Source organism: Carassius auratus, unplaced genomic scaffold (assembly GCF_003368295.1).
Source record: "Carassius auratus strain Wakin unplaced genomic scaffold, ASM336829v1 scaf_tig00214992, whole genome shotgun sequence".
NCBI classification, from domain to species: domain Eukaryota; kingdom Metazoa; phylum Chordata; class Actinopteri; order Cypriniformes; family Cyprinidae; genus Carassius; species Carassius auratus.
Window position 1 is genome coordinate 180,819 of NW_020527899.1, and position 21,579 is coordinate 202,397.

General features: G+C 36.2%; 1 protein-coding gene across 1 annotated transcript in view; it reads left to right on the forward strand.

The window, feature by feature from the left end:
• LOC113093398 (glutamate receptor ionotropic, delta-1-like) overlaps positions 1 to 17,084 on the forward strand; it is a 77,266-nt gene extending 60,182 nt beyond the window's left edge. Inside the window, 7 exon segments of the mRNA XM_026259186.1 lie at positions 1,840 to 1,978; positions 7,544 to 7,739; positions 11,520 to 11,686; positions 13,244 to 13,484; positions 16,671 to 16,836; positions 16,839 to 17,002; positions 17,004 to 17,084. Of these exon segments, the coding sequence (XP_026114971.1) occupies positions 1,840 to 1,978; positions 7,544 to 7,739; positions 11,520 to 11,686; positions 13,244 to 13,484; positions 16,671 to 16,836; positions 16,839 to 17,002; positions 17,004 to 17,084 (1,154 nt within the window).
• The last annotated feature ends 4,495 nt before the right edge of the window (positions 17,085 to 21,579 follow it).

Genomic DNA, 21,579 nt, shown 5'->3' on the forward strand with positions numbered 1-21,579 from the left:
CACTTTTCCGTTCTGCGTACTCTGGGCAGTGTCAATACCAGGCTGACTCTGAAGTCTCTCAGATGTACACTAGCAAGTTAGACCAAGATGCAAGCAATTTACAGCAGCTGCTGAATGACATTTACTTCTTCTTTTTTTTCCTGCAGCTGTTTGCCAATTTGAAATTATAAGCCTTGGACCCATACATTAATAATGAAATACACACGAGTAATTATGAATATACGTTTTTTGCATTTGGGTCCCGTTTTTAAATAAACATTTACTTGTCACTTATGAAGGACAACCATATGATAAACAGGTGCGCTATACTGTTCAAATTGTGTCAGGGCTCCTAGTAGCAGCCCTTATTATAAAGTAACACATCATGAGAAAACAGGTCTGCTTAACAAGTGTTAGGAGCCTTCAAGTGATACCCCCCCCCCCCCCCCAAAAAAAAAAAATTGTATGAATGTTTTTCTATGAACTTTATGATTATTGTCCATCATCAGTACTCTCAAGTGGCCAGTGTGACTAGAGATACTGTACTGTGCAATTACTGTGAAATTTTATTCAGAAATTATGAAATTATTCACTAAATCAAAAGTGACAGTGAGTAAAGAAATTTGCAATGTTACAAAATATTTATATTTCAAATAAATGCTGTCCTTATGAATTTTCTCTTCATCAGATGATACAAAAAAAAAAAAAATCAGCACACAGAGTATCATAATATTACATGTTTTCTTGAGCAGTAAATCAGAAAATTAGTATGATTTCTGAAAGATCTTGTAACACTGAAGAGTGGAGAAATGGCTGTTGAAAATTCAGCTTTTTTCATTTACAATATTTCACAGTGTTTTTCATTTTACTATATTATTATGATCAAATAAATGCAGCCTTGGTGAACATAATAGACTTCTTTCAAAAGCATTAAATAATCTTTCCAACCCCAAAGTTTTTTGAATGGTACTGTAGTAGCTATTTCATTTCCAGTCATCTAAAATTTGGCATATTTTACTTTGCCCTAGAATACATGCTACTATGTTTTTAATAATTGTCATTAATGGAATCATTTGTAAATATTTAAGAAAATCCCTTTTCTAAACTTACATATTGATGTGGAGGTGCATGTTTAGAACAAAAATTTATTCAAAGATTCAAAGATGTCTGGGCACATAAAAGCACCAGCATTTTTTTCTTCTTCTTCTTCTTCTTCTTCTTCTTCTGGGAGGTTATATTGCAAACTAGTGCACTCTCAACCCAATAATGAGCATAGTTGCCCACTTAACCTTTGACCTTTCCAATTACATACTATGTGGATATTCTTTCAGGCCTAAATGGACATTTCAGATCTCTGATAATTTGGCTCAGAGTCCCAAAAGAAAACTTATAGCTCCTAACGAGCTCCTTTGAGCATGATAGCAGCAGATCTTTTCCCTTTTCGTTCTATTCTCACCGTCTCTGTGTCGATGATGACATTTCCAAGACTGTGTGCGCTGGAGAGGAATATTGTGTTGACATTTCAGCACAGGCTTATAAGGTGTTGAGCTTTTCTGAGAAAAAAACGGGTGATGGGAGAATGAATCTTATTACATAGCTGCAGTGCTGTGTCACTGGCAAAAAGCTACGGGAAGAGAAATAATGGAAGGCTGAAATGAGATAAAATCACAGATGGGCTCAGTGATATAGACAAGGGGTCAAGGTTTAGCTGGTTAGCATGAACCAGTTAGACCGTGCTGTCGAAAAACTGCATTTTTCTCCATTCTTTGTGGTTTTTTGTGAATCAGTGTATCTTTTGAATTGGTGTAAACAATGACAAGCAATCTGTATAATGTTTTCTCTTCTTCCTTGTGTTTGCAGGTGGTGAATCCTTCATGAGTTCAATGGCTCTCAGGATTGCAATGGGAAGCTGGTGGCTATTTACCCTCATTGTCTGCTCGTCCTACACGGCCAACCTGGCAGCCTACCTCACCGTATCCCGCATGGACAACGCTGTTCGGTAAGCTAACCCATCCAGCTCTGTGTCTCAGTGCCAGAACTCCACACATCTGCAGATGCTTGTCCATATGCAAGCTTGTAAACCCTTACTCATCACACTGTTGGTTACATGGTGTGTGTCATAGAGTGTTGTTAGAGCTGCCACATCTCTAAACGTATATCTCCAGGTTAGGATATTACATCACTGGATTACATTCATTAGCATCAGCTTAGAGCCTGCAGGGCTGCTAATTTTTACTAGTTGATTAGTCATTCAGAAAAGCAGTCGATTAGTCTGTCGGTCAGTGTTTACCTTGCAAAAAATGGCTCACAATGCACCATGGCGTTTCAGCAAAGTTCAGCACTGGGTTAACGGAGTATGCGGGGTGAGAAAGTGTCTGCTAATTGATGTGGGATAAAGAACACGAAAATGTGTGTATCTTCTTTATTACACGGCTGCAGTCCTGTGTCACTGCCAAGGTAAGTAAGGAACATGAAGGAAAAATTAGATAAAATCACAGAGGGGTTCAGTGATCTAAAGTAGATAAGGGGTCCAGGGTTAGCTGGTTTGCATGAAGCATTTAGCCAAATGCTGTACTGAAAAGCATGTTTTTCTACAGTATAATTTGCTTAAAATATCAAGCACGTTTTATATTATCCGACTGGATGGATTCAGAGTCAGGAGCGGAAAAAAATCACAAGAAAAGAACAAGTCTGTCCCCATCAAACACTGCGCTATTTTCTGTAAAATATCAGTTAGAATCTGCAATATGGCTCTGAATTTAGGCAACTAACACCAACTTGTTCAGACTGTAAGTCAGGGCAAAAACCTGGGCAAAATTGTTCAAGCTTTAAATACAATTTTTGGGAGGTCATTTATGAGAATTTTGGCTTGTATGTGTATATGTTTAATGGATTTTGGATTTCTCATGTCCACAGTATCATTGTTTTTTGCTTAAAATGCGCTTTTTTAACACAAAGCACACTAGCTTAATTTTATATTTAACATTGCATATTAACAGTTCTGTTGTCACCATACTGTATAAAATCAACTATTTAGTCATTTGAAGAAGAAACTAATAATTGATCCAACGCGACAGAACCAGTAATTCTGAAAGGCATAGAGGAAGTAAGTCTAAAATTGAAAGAAGAAACATTGTGAGTCAACTAAATGCTTCATATTTCTTCAAATGAAATCTGAAATCACAGCAGGCTGTCTCTTAGATACCACGTTGGACCTTCACTTCCCAGCAGGAAGCTCACAGTTCCTTACAATCCCCATAAATTCCAAGAAAGGTCGCTTCATATTAAAGTCCTTTCTTTTTTAGAACCTTTTCTTCTATGTGTTCTAGGCGTTTTGTCAATGCAGGATGCTCTTCAGAGAAATTTCATGCACTTGTTGTTATAAACATTCAGGTCTTTGTTTTATATATATATATATATATATATATATATATCGCTAAAAACTGTCAGATAGCACAAACAATGCGCCACAAAAGAGCTGCAGTGATTATTTTCTTTCTTCCTCACTATAGAAGAATAATTGCATTGTCACAGCAGAAATAAATGCTCTTTCTGCTTTATAACCTCCCTCTTATTTGACTATGAGAGTTGTTTTATATGAACTGGTAATGCCCTACCTGATGTGCAAATAGTTTCCTCCTCCCTCTGTAAATGTTATCTGCCTGCTCATTGAATTTGGCCCTCTCAGCTCAGCTTAAAACCCAAAACTGGAGAAGCTTATTGCATTCTGTCTCTCTGAATTCATACTATATACTCCTGGTGGACCTGTTAGTTCACCAGCGAAATGCCCAAAGGTTCAGCTTTAGAACATTAATGGAGAGTTTGGTGCCGTCACATTTCTTATTCAGCTCTTGTGAGTGTGTGTGTGTGTGTGTGTGTGTGTGTGTGTGTGTGTGTGTGTGTGTGTGTTGAGGCTCTGGGGGATTATTTCTTCCGTCTATCAGTGGCAGCATCCACAGCTGCTATGGTTGTGCTAATCACCTTGTTTGTAACAGTTATTAAAATCAGGCAGCCCTGCTGGTGCATGATACGGTATCGTTAGCATGTTGGGAGCCCACTGGGAGTCTTTCATATCTCTCGCCAGCCTTAAATGTAAAATGGGATTCAGGCTTGACAAATGTTGTGTTCAGTCCTGAGGTTCCCAAATGCTCGGCTTCACTATTCCAGTGGGCTGTGATTGGCTGATGGAAGTGATGGAAGCATCTAAAGTGCAATCGAATTTGTATGATATAAAAACCGTTGGATGTGTAATTTTGTTTATAAAATATAGGTCTTCTATTTTGCATTGTGTTTGTAAATTGTTTGTAAACAGTTTTGTGAGCATTTGGTGACCCTTTTAATTTGCATGTTTTTTTGTTTGTTTTTTTGGCTTCGGAACACATAATTAAGAGTGAAACTGAGTGTTTTAATACAACACCATATTTCTATGCTTAGTTAGATGTAGGGCATCTAGAACATTTTCATACAAAACAAAAACAAGATAATGGATCACATCCAAATTCATTTCCCCATTACAGCTCATAATACATTTTATAGAGCACCTCTATTGATTTGTCCTGCAGAGGCCGTGCATTACATGTTTAGTACTGTCAGTCAATTAAACATTTTACATAATATGCTGATTAACTGATCAAATTGATTGCAAATTGAAATGTACATACAGTGTCAATATCTGCGTATAAAAATCTAATTAACACTATCTGAGACTTATTTTTACAATGTTTAGTGATTTATAGATGTTCATTTATCATATTTATTTATATTGCTGTTTTATTGCAGTTATATTCTGTATGTGCTGTTCTAACAAATTTTCCCCTAGAGGAAAATAAAAATATATTATTAGTATATATACTAGTATGTTAGTATATTTTTTTGTTTCTTCAGGTTTTCTTCAGCATCTCACACAATAAGCACATTTTTACTTCAGTGTGTCTAGTAAAAAAAACTTCAGTGATTAAAAATGCATCCCATGACCCCTGAGCTCATTCTGTTCCATTCAGTTGCACACTGTCTAGTTGTTTTTGAATGCAAGAACACGTCTTGTGTTAACAGCTCATTACTCATTCTTTGCAGCCTTCTCTCAATAAGTGTGGTTTAGTGAAGAGTGTTGTCTATAGTAGCATGTGGATCATGGGTCATAATTTTGTTTTTTTAACCACCAGCCACAAACATCACAATGGAGATGGTGACCTCATACTGTATATGACATCTCTATAGTTTCTACTGTAGGCAGACCATAAACTTCATTCTGTTTGCACGAGAACAAGTGGAAAACAGGAACTTAGAAAGAGTGTTGATCAGTCCATGTTTTGTAAACTGAAGCCAAATATATGTATATTAATGTATATTAATAGCTTGTCATCTCAGTGTAATGATGGTGCATCTGTCCATATGGGTCAAATTAGAGACCAAATTAGGCTCAATAGCTGGCATGTTTCTATTATGTTAAAACCTGAAAAAAAAAAAAAAAAAAAAAAAAAAAAAATATATATATATATATATATATATATATATATATATATATATATATATATATATATCAGTTAATTTTAAATGTTTTTGAAATTAGTCTCCAATGCTTACCAAGGCTGATCAAAAAGCAATGAAATACTTCTATTGTAAAATTCATTTAAAATTTTAAAGAAATGTTTTATCGTTTTATTTGATATTTAAAAATGTCATTTATTCATGTGATAGAAAAGCTGATTTTTCAGCATTCATTACTTCAGTCTTCAGTGTCACAGGATCCTTCAGATTTCATTCAAATACACTGATCTGTAGCACAAGATACCATTTTATTATTATCAGATTTGAAAACATTGTGCTGCTTTGCTTTCCTTTAGTATTATATATTATTTAACCATTATATATATTTTCAATATGTTGATGAGTAGAATGTTTAAAAGAACAGCATCTATAGGAAAGTTAAAACTCTACAAAAGGTTTTTTTTTTTTTTTTTTTTTTTGTGGCAGTATCACTATAATTAAACTGATTAATTGTTCTGATTCTTCTTATCTTCTCAAGATTAACAATCTGACTCATTGAATCTGCAAATAATTGTGCTGTCCTGTTAAATAGCCTTGTCAACGGTGATGGAAGATGCTTATCTCAACATGAAATCACTCCCCACTAAAACCAGAAGGAGAAGCGACACAGTGTCGTTACACAAGAGGGAAGAGCAGCCGGCTGCCCTATAAACATCACATGGACTGCATGACATCGGAAGTTGCAGATGGAAGGCAGCAGCTGTGAGCTGCAAAATCATTTAGAACTTTATTTTGTCAGGGGAAATTTTTTCCCCCCAAATTATTCAAATAATTAATGAATACATCATGTTTATGCATTCATTCATTATTTGTGACAGTTTAAGTGTTGCTGTGTCTAGTCTGCCTTTTCATTAGGGATTGATTGTTGCATGAGCTCTTTTTTTGAGAAGAGAGTATCGTTGCGCCTGTTGGTCTACCCACCAACTCGCCTCTACTTTTTGTTTAGTTTTTTTCTAGAACCTTTTAAAGTCTATTTTCAGTGTGTGTGTGTGTGTGTGTGTGTGTGTGTGTGTGTACAATAATTTATGTGATTTTTTTTAATAACAAAGCAGCCACCCAGCCCACACATAATAATAGAAAAAATGCATGCTACATGCATACATAAGCAGATGAGCAGCCAAATATTTTCATGCTGTTAGATTGGTACTTAGAGAGCCAGGTCAAGAAGTGATGGTAGTGTTAGATAAGGGACTTTCATTAACCCCCATATTACCCTATCGAAATGCAGCATATCAGTAGCTCAACCTCACACATCTGTGTTTCATGAGCGCATTTAGGACGAAAAGTGTCATGGAGAGGTGATGGACACATTGCCTGTGTTATGATTGTTTTAATTACATTTTTTATAAAATAAAAGAAAATATATATTTTTTTTATTTTATTTAAAAGAAGAGAGAGCATGTTGTGTATGTATTTCAGATTCTAAGCCACCTAAAACTATAGACAATAATGAATAATTTTTTTAGTGTTTTATTTCTCCTCATTTAATTTATTTTCTGTTCTTTTAAATCTTTACAGTCATGGTAAAAAAGCTTTGCTCACTCTAATAGAGCAATTAAAAATAAAGTGAAATAATAGTATCTGTGTGTGTACACTGTTACGTGTTATTCAGTTGGCTGAAAAGCACCATATGATATGCTTAAATGGTTGGTTCCAGCGAGAGTACGATTTTAATTGTTTAATGCTCCTTTCACACTGTTTATGCAGATTGTGAAATGTACGATTCACAGCTTTTTGTTGTTGATGTTTGAGGCATATCTAGACCTCCAGATTGTTTAAAAACTAAAATAATAATCCAAATCATCCAGAGCATGACAGTAAACACAGTAGTAATTTCGCAAACACATTCTGAACATCAGGCATCAATAATTCTTAGCATATAGCATGTTAATTAGCTAACTTTGCCTTCTTCCACACTCTGTTTTCATGTCTGTTTTTATTTAATTTTCAAAATAATGTGCGTTTTGAAATAATATATGTGACTTGTATATCTTTTGTTATTTTATTCTCAATCCAGAACATTTCAAGACCTTTCCAAGCAGACAGAGCTGAGCTACGGAACGGTGAGAGACTCTGCTGTGTTCGAGTATTTCAGGGTGAAGGGCACCAACCCCTTGGAGCAAGACAGCACTTTCGCCGAGCTGTGGAGAACTATCAATAAAAATCAGGGACAGGACAACTCTGTGACCTCTCCTGCTGAAGGCATCCGCAAGGTATCAGACACAGTCCTGTTACTTACAGATGAGGTGGGAGTGGGGATCAAGAGTCCACATATGTAGCCTAATACAAACTTTATGATGCCAAGGACCCCTAAATATAAGGTGACTGTTTATTTTTGGTATATACAGGCCCAATATAAATACATTTATAATGAAAAAAAAAATGAATATTTCAAATGCATTGTTCTTTTTAACTTTCTGTTCATCAAAATAATCCTGAAAAATATTTGAAAATTTCCACAAAATTAAAGGGCTGTCAATCAATTAAAATAAATAATCATGATTAATTGAATGATTTTCATTCAACTTAATTGCATTTTATCTGTTCTAAATGTACCTTAAATTAATACTTTATTCATTATATTATTAATTTACTTGCACGAGCCGGTTTACATTATTTGCAGGCCAGTTTACTTCTACTGAATATGCAAAATGTGCATTTATTATTTATTAATACATTTGTTTTCCTCTCTATGCCCACATACTATAATTTGATGGAGCCAAATTCTCAATAAATCTGTTTTCATTGTTATATTTTAATGTTTCTGTTGTCAGAAAACCAAATGAATATGAAATATTGACTGAAACGCAACCCATTAAGACTGCTGTTCCTTCCAAGATGTTAATCTGCACAAAAATCCAGATTTATAATCGAGCCATTTTCTAATGAAATCAAATACACATAGGATAAAGATAATACTGTAGCTGTGCTGTGATTTCGGCTACACTTTAATTAGAGAAGTAACATAATAAATGGTTTAACTAAAAGCACTTTCCTCTCAACCACACGCTGAACAGAACAGATGCAAAACCTCGCCCTCACAGAGTCACAGAGACTAAATAAGGTTTGTACAGTCATGTGTTTATGTATTAGGGTATTGCTTTGCATTTTATCTATATATCTATATATATATATATATATATATATATATAAACACACATAGCACATGAAAAAGGGGATAAGAGGAGTAATTATTATTAAACCTTTTAAAACAGCACTAGTCAAGTTATTCAGAGTGGAGAGCTGTCCGTGGTGCTGTATTTCTGCTGTATATTAATTCGTAAGAGCTGTCCGTGGTGCTGATAAGAGCTTTTCCGTCCACTACCATGTACATGAGGCTGGCTGGCTATCGGTAGCTCTTTGTAATCCAAAGCATGTTTCACAGAACACAAAAAGAGCCCAGCAGTAAACTGCAGTTTGTTTAGGTTTGAAACAGGAAAATTCAGGCATCTTGCATCATTAAAGAGAGAAAGGAAAATGTAGCACGCAAGTCTGACAGAAAACATGACAAAACTGCTATAGACTATCAAGATAAATATTCATTACTCAGACAATGTAATATCCATCCATATTGTGCGAGGCATAAAAATTATTCATATGCTGCTGAAAGCATTTATGTATTTGTGCTTGTTTGCTAAAACTTTCAAAGTCACTTTGTATACAAACTGTTGCTGGTACTAAGAGAATCTTTAAGACACTCAATATACACATCAAAACATTTGATAAACATCAAAAAATTGCAGCTATTGAATTTCACAGCTCGTCTTATTGTGCTATATCCACTGGCATGCTTTTTCCAGGAGATATCGCCAAACCATGAATTTCTTTATGAGAGTTTTTCAGCCCAGTTACATAACTGGCTATTAAGCTAGCAATTCAGCAGGCTCAGAATTGATTTCTGAAGCAGAATAATGAAAAGAGATAAGACCAAGAGAAATTGAGGCCTGTACAGTTGCACCCCCACACGTTGGATGGTGTTGAAGAGTACTATTGTTAGGCCATCCATGCTGAATTGTTTAACTACCAGTAATTGGCCAACAGATTCACATATATACACAAGCGTTTCTTCAATTGTGGCCACTTTTGTCCCTGTGGACTAGAAAATAAATTATCTTACAGCAAACATTTCAAACCCTCACTAGTATAACTTGTTTGCTAACAACTTCCAGTAGTGTATAGACATTTATTTATGTTTTTTTCCCCCTAATAGACATGAACATTTTATGTGTCGGATATAGGGCCATAACCAATGGACAGTATAGCATCATTTCCAGTTTTAAATTATATATATATATATATATATATATATATATATATATATATATATATATATATATATGTATACACAAACACACACACACACACACATTCAATTCATTTTGATTTAACCCCATGTATCAGGTTTGTCATTCAAACATGAGTGCATCTTGTTAAACTGACTTGAAATGGATGCTTTTTGGCTTAACTTGATGTTTTCATTTTGAAAGAACATATCAAGTACCTCAAAATAAGTTTTACACTTCCCATCAAGCTTTTCACAGGACTGGATATGGGGAGATTGAATGTTAAAATAAAGTATTATTTTATGCATTTATTTATTTTCTTTCATGTCTAATGCTCTTTTATGTGGGCATTTTAAAATATTTATTTCTATTGGTGTATCTTGTGCAGGTTACGTTAGTGTGGTGAAGTGTGGAGCATGTGGTTGGGTTGAGGACTTGCTTAAAAAAAAGTCTAAAATACTTTAAAAAAAAAAAAGGAAAAAAAAGTGACTCCAATTAGAGTGCTAGTGCATGATGTACACACAGTACCATCGTTGGATTGCCAACAATTAAACATCATATGTGTAAAAAAGTTATATCTTATTTGTTAATGTTGTTATAACACTTTGACTGAACTTGCATGGACAGTGGTTCTACACGATGTAAACATATAATCTCTACTCAGATATTTCATATAGGATGAACTAAAGCAAAATGAGTAAACTCAACTTAAAATTAGACATGTCGAAATATCTTGATTTATTCATGTTCAAATAACATGGTACAAATACGTGGAACCACTGTCTATGATTGAATCATGTTCAGCCAAAGAGGTTTTTTTTTTTGAGTGTGGTTTACACACAAATATTAAGCAGCAAAAAAAATTTTCGGTTTGCATCATTGATGATAATAATAAGAACTATTACTAATAACTAAGCCTTAATAATAACTGATATTAACTGAGCATCAGATCAGCATATTAGAATCATTTCTGGAGGATCATGTGATAGCTGCTGAAAATTCAACTTTGTCATCACAGGAATAAATAAAAAATGTAAATACATTCCACTTGTATACCTTTCTTAGATTTGATATCAATGCTTTAATAGTTTGAGAGTATCTAGATCCTACTAATGGATACACACTTGAAAGACAATCTGTAAATATAATTTAAGTCAGCGATGGATATTTGTAGTACTTTATAAAGAGTTAGGGGAAATTTGATGTTTATATGGAGGAGCAAGGAGACAGTAGATATCCTGTCATTTCTTCTTTGACATCCTTTTTTTTTTTTTTTTGCACTTGTCATATGAAGGTTTGTTATAACCGTATGGTTGTGATAGAGCCTGAGTTTAAAAGAAACAGAAAGGAAAGCGGACGCTTGTGCTGCTTTATTTAGTGTTGTGGGGGAGGGAGGGAGGAAAGCCATTTGCCCAAGAGAGAGTGAAATCTCTTGAAAAAGGAAGCGGGGGAGGCTAGTTTCCAGAGAAGAAACAAGTTCAAAGCCATCTCATGACTTTCAGTGAAATATAAACATCTTTCATTTTGAATGATGTCTGTGACCTGTCTGACAAGAACTGAGTGACTGAAAGAAGAAGCTCTTCATCTTAAGATAACCTCCAGATTTGTTTACGTTACTATTATCAAAAACACAAAACCCTGCCGTGATGTTCAGCCATACATGGGTAAAATAAACACTGAGCCGTGTGTGTCTGTGTGTATTTCTCTCAGGTGAAGCGGGATCCGTACGCATTCCTGTGGGACATGGCGGTGTTAGAGTACACCGCTCTGACAGATGATGATTGTTCATTGGTGGTCACAGGAAACAGCATGAGCACCAAAGGATACGGCCTGGCTCTGCAGCACGGCAGCCCCTACAGAGATCTCTTCTCACAGAAGTGAGCGAGTGTATATGTGCAATATGATCAGAAAGAATGATACAAGTTGGTAAAAAAAAAAAAACTTGACACCATCATTTCAATCATTTCAAGTCAATATCAAGCTCCAAAGCTTCGCAAACATCACACTACATGACTGTGATGGATTGTTTCCCTTTTTCTTTCATCATCTGTCCTTTCTCTTATTTACATAACATTTATTTCCTTGGCAGACGCAGTCTTGCCGGAGAACCCATGAATCGTGTTGAATCACCAGTGTCTGCTTCTCAGTGCATTTATTTTCATTCCCACCCATCCTTTCTTCTCTCCACTGACTTTAAAGCACCTCACCCTGCAGCCCTTCATTTGTTTGACTATAATTTGCATTCATATTTTCAGCTCGTACCGACGCTCTGCTCACATACTAATTAGCTTAAGGGAGGTAAGCTCGCCGGCAATTAATAATTCACATATCAGGAACATCGGGGCCTCGTAATGCATTTTCATGGAGGATCTTCTACAATCACCTTTCAGTCTGTTATGGGGAATTAGAATCAAACTTGTTTTATATTAATACTCAGGACAAATGCAGTTGAACAGACTTTATTTTTCAACCTTTGACATTTTAGTTTCCATCATTAGTTATTGACCTTTTTCCACTGTGTCCGCTTTCTGAACATCTGCTGCATTGAAATGTATAAGTACTAAGAAACTTGTCCATGAATATAGAGAACGCAAATTAATAAGGCTCTATAGAAGAACAAATGTTTTATCTCTGCCTTTTAATTGAGGAGATAATTGCCTCACTTTTTGCAGTTGAAAACTAGCAGCATTATAAAGGAGCATCATTGTTTCTTGGTCATGTTCCATGGCTCCATGGCCAATAATTGTAATAAAGGGTTGGTCAAAATCATGTGTCCCACCAACAGCAAAGTAACAGAAAACCTCAATATTCACCTTGAAGACCACAGAACCACTTCACAAACCCAGCATCCATGAAAGAGTTGCAACTGCTAAAACTTTAAGCACAGACACCGATACTAAAATTTGTAAGATGGTGTCACGATCATAAAACCTGGCCAGTCGGAACACCAACTTCAACATCTACCCTGGCCAAACAAATCACCTGACTTGAATATTGTCACACTACTGTGTAGTTTTGATAATAGTTTTGATAGTTTTAGAGAGAGGAGTGAGAAGTCAATTCCAGGATCTTTAAAGCAACTGGCAGATGTTTTCATAGACAACATTCAGCTAAAGCCTATTCAAAAAGTGTATGAATATATATAAAAACATCTGGAAGCTGTATTAAGGAATTTAATACCTTCAGAAATATTGCTTATTTACAAGATTTTCATATTACTTTGTCCAACCCTTATATATGCCTCATTGTCACCTTTGAGTCATATTTTGTACTGAACTTCCCTCTTGTAATAAAGTTTTCAACTAAGTGGTGGAACAGGCAAAATCATTCATTTCAGAATGTCGTTTTTTATTATTCAAATGAAAGCAATGAAAGATTAGTAGCTCAGCCCTTTTTAATAATCCATTAACAATCCATTTTCCTTTTCACTTCAGGATCCTTGACCTGCAGGAGAAAGGAGACCTTGACATACTAAAGCAGAAGTGGTGGCCACGAAAAGGTCGCTGTGACCTGGACAAGCACGCGGAGCCCCAGCCGGAGGGCCGTGCCCTGAGACTGCACAGCTTCGCTGGGGTCTTCTGCATCCTAGCGGCAGGGCTGCTGTTGGCCTGCCTGGTGGCCGCTCTGGAGTCATGGTGGAACGGGCCACGCTGTCAGCGTGCACAGCCCAAAGAGGTGACCCCACAGGCGGCCAAACTACGGCCAAGCCCTGCCCACCGCGCCCAGGACTGTACAGCCACTGCCACACTCTACTTTATGGATCCAGACGCCACTGACGCAAGTCCTGATTTAGTCGAGCTCCAGTACACCCAGCTATAGGTGTGACAATTAAGAACTTACTGCCTCCCATTTGCTGAAGTGTTGCCAAAGAGAAGGCAAGAGGGAAGGGTAAAGGGGGGAGGGAGTCACTCAAGAAAAGCACAAGATCACCTAAGAAAAAAAAACAGATCAAATTTATTATTAAAAAGGATAGTTCACCCAAAGATTAAAAAGTCATCATTTACTCACCCTCACCTTGTTCCAAATACATATGAATTACTGTCATTTACAGAATATTATAAGAATATAATAATATCAATGGTTCATGCTTTCTATCAGAAAACATTTTCAGTAATTTTTATTTTGCCATATTATTAACAATGTCTTGCTACTTTTGTGTCCTTTCTGGAACTTGAAAGTTTTGGTACCCATTGGTTTTATAATGGCCACAAACAGCTTAATCGTTCTTCAAAATATCTTCTTTTGTGTTTCAGAGAGTAAAAGAATTCATATGAGTTTGGAACCACAGAAAATAATGAAAGAACATTCTTTGTTTGGATGTACTATCCCGTTAAGTGGAGATGATAGCTTTTGTATTCAAACCCATTAGCTCTGTGTTATGGCACCTACAAGTGTTGTTCCATTCATTAAATTGTTGTTTCAGAGTAGCTTTCTGCATACAAACATCCCCAATTTGCAATATCTGTCAATCACAATACCTCTGCTGCTTCTGCTAGGTTGTTAGGGCAAAGGTTGTACCTGGATCCCTAAACTAAAGTGTGTGCAATGAGAAAGCCAGAGACTTATTGACTTATGTTCAAGTGTTCTGCAGTTACTCTTCCGTCCTTGTCTCCTCTCCTTCTCTCTTTTCCCTTTGGTGATATCTTGAGCTGAGGCAAGCAGGTTGGTGAGAGCAACATCTCATAAACCACATATAATAGTTCGGGAAGGTTGATTGTTGATAACGTAATATAAAATTTTACAGACATTGTTGAATAATAATGATAAGACATCTGTATTACGACTTCCATTTGTCAACTGCTTGAAATTTGACTGGATTTGAATTAATAGCACATAAAGAGATAAGAAATTTTACTAGCTTTCAGACTATATTGCTTTCACCAACCAATGCCTTGTTCTTGCTTTAAGGTCTGTCATATGCCTGTTTAATTTGAATGGTTCTTTTAAGTATGATTTTGTTTGGTTTATGATACACTGTAAGAAGGGAGTCACTGAAGCTCTGGCAAGCAATAAGAACCACACGATAACCAACTTGACATTTTATATCCCTCTCTGTGTCTTCTTATTGCAATTATATGCCAATGTCCAGGCAGTCACAGGTTCTCTATGGTCTCATACAGGACACTAAGGGCTGCACTCTGGAGATGGCATCTGGGCCATTGGCATATAATGAAATTGCACCTGCTGCAGGATGCGCACGGGACGTTTGGCCAGAGAGAGAGAGAGACTGGGAAGACACGCAGGCTTTTTACACAGGTCAGCCGAGACCTGAGCAGGGATACCTGTCAGTGGGGTGAACAGGGCTTGATAATGTAGAGTCATTTAGAGGAAGGACAAGCGTCCTCCTGGAGTGGGTTAGGACTCCAAATCAATCAGATTATATATGTGGATGTGGGTGGAGCAGTAATTACGACTCACTCATGCAAAAAGAACTAACTGATGACAGAGACCCAGGCAAAGTCAGAGACATTCATTCATCCATATTGTCTGGATTAATAAGTACTTTCTGTTTAGAGTGATGACTTTATTCATGGAGTCTCTTTGCCAAAGAAGCACTAACAGGAATCCCACTGTGTGCCTCTCCATTTCGCTCCACATACTCATCAAATTCATCCTCTGTTTGTCATCCATCAGATCACCCATTCAGTGGCCACACTAGTGTCCCAAAATATTGCAATCTGGATTCCAAAAGGAGATTGGCCTCAAAATTGTGTTGTTTGTCATGGCTGTAAGTGCCCCCAAATTGGGTGTATTTTAATGGCGAATAAATGCATTTTTAATTAGAGCCACATTCAGACTTTCTTCTACAGCTGCATGAGCTCTGCAGTAATTATCTCTTCATTGATCTTATGACTCAGAAACATAGTCGCATAATGTGACACCTCTAATTACCAATAAACGATACAAAACTGTACAATATACAACTGATTCGCTGGTATTGACCAGGCTAGAGACTTGAGGCCTCTGCAATTTAGTTAAGGGACAAGTTCACCCAAAATTGAAAATTCAGTGACGTGTCATGTGTTCCACATTATAGAGGTTTGAAACGACATGAGCATGAGTAAATGACAGAATAAAAATTTTGGGGTGAACTATTCCGTTAAAATGGAAAGGATGCATTACTTATGAATGCTTCATAGTATCACTTCAAGGAGTTCAATGCTTCAAGGAGTTCACCCTCCTTACTCCCTTATGGAGGATGCACGGTATGAGAATTAAATGACTGTGTGGGAAAAAAATTTAAGCAGTTAGCGGCCTGTTAATGTGGGCTTGATTCTTTCATTAAGTAGCACGCCATGGCATCACTGGCGCATGACCGAAGCTATTTCACGGCAGAGCGTATCAAAGAATGTAGAAATACCCCTCCGAAATAAGCCCGAAACACTGGAGATCCAAAGCATGTGTTTGCTTTTCAATTTATGGCCCATGTTTCCCAGCACTCCCTCTCATTTGCATCATTGATTTCTTCCATTTCACAACTTTTCGGATATGAAGCTTTTTTAGCAGTTTAGACCTTTTGCTTGCTGGAGCGGGTGGGAGAAGAGATGGATTTGATTTGATTTTTATGAGATTATTCCGTGCTGTCAGTAGTATGTTGTGTAATTGGTATCATTAATCAGAGCTGATGTGATTGTTTGGAACCCCTGGTAAACACCTTCTGCTCTTTTCTGAAAATATTGCACGCACTTCCACGTTCTTTTCATTCACATCTGTTCTTGCTCCAGTGCCTGTCCCACTTTTAATTTCTCACTTCTTCTTTCTTTCTTGCCTTTTTCCACCCCACAAATCAATTCCCGCCCCTTCATCTTTCCCCTCACCTTGGGCTTGGTCTCAATCTGCCTCTTTCTTTGTCATTCCCAGGACAAAGAGGTGAATCTGGAGCAGGTTCACCAGCGTTTGAGTGGGCTGATGGAGGACGATCTGGCGCACAAGCAGCTGCCAGGGCAGTCTCTGGAGATCTCTGCCCTGGACATGGGCAGCATGCGGCCACAGCAGAGCTCCCAGGAAGCCAGGAGAGATTTCCCCCCTGGGGCCTGTCCGTGACTTCCTTCCTCCAGGAGGGTCCTGGGGTCGGCCGCGTGCACGGACGGAGCCTCCCCCTCCCTCTCAGCAGTTCCACTCTGCCACTTCTCCATGCGCTGCAAACACCGGGCACCAACGGAGGCCTTTTCCGCCAGAGCCCCGTAAAGACACCCTATGCCCATCTCTTACCAGGCAGTGCCCAGGGGACCCATTCCAGAAGCCATTGATCCAAGCCATGGGACCTCTATTTGAGCCGACCGGTCTGAGTATTCTAAAGACTGTCAACCAGCCAATCACAAAAACCAGGTTTGGAACAGGTCTGGTTGCATTTATACAATTACATACATACAAACAGATATGGAGATCTCTCTTTTTTTCAGTACAGATACATACGACTGTGAGATCCTGACTTTCCTTGCCTGTACATATTTGTATATAGTGAGAGACAGCAGTGAAGTCAAAGTGTATTTTGAATATTCATGATTTTTTTGAAGTTGAGTTTAAAAGAAGTAATTACCTACAATACAGACTGTTTGAATGGCTTTGTAAATTTTGTTCTAAAATAAAATGAGAATTCCTTGTGGATGTTTTCTAAGTGCCACGTTTAAAGATTTCATTTGAAGGAGAAAGAGATGGGGAGGAGACAAGTGAAAGAGAAACAATCTGTGAATCTTTTGATCACCTAATTTATTGTTTAAACATAAAAGCTTTAAAGAGAAATGAATCAAAGAAACTGCAGGTTTGTGGAGGCACCGTAACGTAAGTTTGATCCCAGGGAACAAAGTTTCAGTAGCAGCTCGTCATCATATGTAACCCTGGACCACAAAACCAGTCACCAGTAAAGTTTTCTACATTGAGATTTTTAAACCACCTGAAATCTGAATAAATAAGCTTTCCATTGATGTATGGTTTGTAGGATAGGATATTTGGCCGGGATAAAGCTATATGAAAATCTGGAATCAGAGGGTGCAAAAAAATAATAATAATAATAAAATTGGAGAAAATAGCCTTTGAAGTTGTCCAAATGAATTCTAAGCAATGCATATTACTAATCAAATATTATGTTATCATAATGAAAAAAGAAAAAGAAAAGAAAAGAAAAATTTCTAATTTTGGCCCATACATTGTATTTTTGTTTTTTGCTACAAATATACCCCTGGTTTTGTGGTCCAGGTTCACATATACTCTCAGAGTGTATGGAGGCTGAAGCTGTCTTAGCCTTTGACAGCCATGTGTACAAATTCATCTGTAGAACAGCATACAAAACACTAACCTTTGATATCAAATACATTATAAAAGATACATATGTACATTATATGTACATGAAATTCTGCATACTCATATGTAATGGCTACATTTGAGTCTTTTTATAGTGTACTCTAAACAGACGAAGAAATATAAACAAATCAATATTGACTATGTTGCTTCTCTTTAGTAGAAAACTGAACAATATTAAAAAAATATTTCTTTATCCTGTTCCTGAAACCAGTAGTGATTTTAACATGTTGGAGGAAAATCACAGTGGTGTTTTGAGATTCTTTTGTTTATAAAATAAACTCTTTTGCATCAAATCTTTTATCCATTTAGTGTTTATTGGTATGATTATCTTCTTAAAAACGAAAATAAGGTTCAACTCACAATTAACTATTAATATGGTTTAATTTATAAATGCATTATTGATAATTGTTACAATTTCAAGTTAATTTATACAACTTGGAATGTTAAAAATGTATTGCACTGTTTAAATGTTTGGGGTCTTGTTTTAAAGACAACTTATTCAGCAAGACTGCATTAAACTGATCGAAGTGACAGTAAAGACATTATATGATGTTGGAAAAGATTTCGATTTAAAATGAATGCTGTTATTTTGTAATAAATATTTTATTTTTATATTTAAAAAACAATCATAGTTTATTAAATAAAATAGCACAACTGTTTTTAACATTAATATTAAATGTTTCTCTTGGGCATTAACTTATCATATAATGACTCCAAAGACTGGAGGAATGGTTGTTGAAAATTCAACTTTGCCATAACAGGAATAAATTTCATAAAAAATATACTGAAATTGAACAAATGTATTTTATATTAGAATATTCCTGCCCTGGTGAGTATAAAAGGCTTTCAAATACATTAAACAACCTTACTGAGCCCAAGCTTTTGAACAGTAGTGTATGTAGAAATGAGCATTAACCAAGAATTCATTCATGATACCGTACTCAATGTCTAATAGACAGATTGATCGATAAAGAGTGATTTTGAGTGCAGTTCTTCAATGTCAATCAAAAAATGTTTTACCTGTTTCATTAAGAGTATATCCAGTATATTAAGGGATAGTCATAAAAGATGAAGTGATTTCATGCAGTGTTGTTCAGTACCCCAGGCTTCATCATCAAAATAATGTTCAGAGCTACCCAAAATACTAATAATGATCAACAACTGACATTCCCCTGCAGAGCAAATCAATGGAGGCATTAATTATACAGTTTGTTTTCAGATAAACCCGACATGACTATTGATTTTCAGAATCCTCTTGGTGTGCACTTAGTCAAAACCAAGTCTTGCACATTTTATTTCCACTAATGAACATAACCACAAACAAAACATCTGCAATTCTGATCAGCAGTAATGTTTTCTGCCAGCTGGTTTATGCTCCTCACTTTGTTACTAAAAGCGAACTATCAGATCCCTGCAGGCCAGGGTTTACATTCAGCATGTTGCAGGGATAACACTTGCCAAATATCTCCAATGTCAAGCTAAATAAAAAGGTCACAGTAGTGCCCAGAGTCCTTAAGGCAACATGAACACTCCGGATTTCAAGCGCTCAAGCCCTTGTCAGGTGAACAGACTGCCGATGCCCTCCCTGTCCCTCCTGCCAGCTGTGTCAATAAGATCTAGGGCACAATGTGGATGACATGACTGACCCTGCAAGAGCAGAAGACATTAAAACATGTTGTCAAGTTACACACCTCAACACACATGCCAAACAATATAAATCTGCCTTGCAGCGAGGTTGACTGTGTATACTAAGATAATTTTTTAGTAGCCTTTAAAGATTTACTGTATAATTTAGCCTGTGGTTTCACTCACATATCTGTCCATGTCTGGGTGATCCTTTTCATCTTTGGCTTTTATTAAACCATAACAAAATTGTTAAACTGGAAGTCCTAGCACCCATGAGTGTAGACTACATTTTTATGTTCTGCATAATTTGTGGCAAGATGCCGTTTCACAGCATGTTCTATAATGTTTGGCTCTTAATAGGGTCTAAAAAGTAAACTGTCATATTTATATTAAATGATAAAAATGGCCTCATCTGGCTGGCATTGCTAAAGCATTCTAATATTGCAGTGATGTGAACTGTAATGAACAGACTATAAACAGATTTCACCATTCAAGGTTTGTTTTTTATGTTAGTTTTTTTTTTAAAGGCTTGTTAATCAATCAATTACAACGCATTTGGAATTACATAAGGATACTACAATTCTCAGCCAATATCAATAGCCTATTATTTATAATGACATCTGATAATGACAATAGCACACTATTTATACAATTTTTTTTTTACTATTTCTTAAACAGACACACACACACACACACATATATATATATATATGAGGTACATTTTTCATGTTTGAAAATAACATTTGTTCTCTGATTGACAATTTTCTGCTAAAACTCCTCATATGAATGTCAGGATGTATAATTCCGAATGTCTAGCGTCCGTGGTATAAAAAGGATCACTGTGAGACGCTTCCGAAGTGAATGAAGTCTTCAGAGTGTTTTGAGCTAGAGCGCAAGACTCAGCCTCTGTGTTGCCAGATTCAGCTATTATAAGCGTTTATGGCTGGTTTTTCCACTAAATTTTGACACTTTCGAAAGTTAATAATGTAGGTAGCTGCGCTTTTAAGTTCACCGATAACTTTATCTTATCTAATTTCCAAAATATTTGAAATAATTTTTGTTTATTTTATTTATATATAGGTTTTGTTTATTTTAATAGCAACATCTGGCAACATTGCATCGCCAGCATTAGTCTGGCAGTAATCAAAAAAGGCAGGGCTATTTACACTTTATCTATAGATATTATTTATACTATGTTAAAATAGCAGGATTTTCTGCTATTTATACAACTTACTGCAAATAGTGGCAATTATCTGCTCCTCAGTATTGTAGTACATTATAAAACAGTATGCAATAATAACTTATTGAGTCTAATTTAATGGATGCCACCTTATTGGGACAGTAAAGCACTCCCTACACCTACCCTTTACTTTTTGATTATTTATTTAATTCTCATTGAAAAAAAAATGCTTTTCTGATGTGATTTGAAATTTGAAAAGGGATAAAAAAAAATTTACCCCAGGTTGATCACGTCAAAATATGTGTGATACATGCTTTACCTTCTGCACCACTGCAGTTGACTATCAAAAGTTGTTTTTTGCCATCTTGACTATCCAAAAATAACGTTTGGTAGACAATATGTATGTTTGCATGAATAATAAACAACTGATAAAATATCCACCCATAAATATAGTATTAACAAACTTTGATGCAATAAAATAGGGTATGATTTAAAAGTGAGCATCCCTTCAAAAACATCTACATTCTGTCTCTTTTCAAGTGTTAGAGTATATAATTAGTTGTATTTATGGGGTTATTATAGCACAGTTTTCTATAAATAAGGGGTTATTACAGAAACCCCCTGGACCTCACTAATTTTCAAAGCCTGGCTACGGCCATGTAT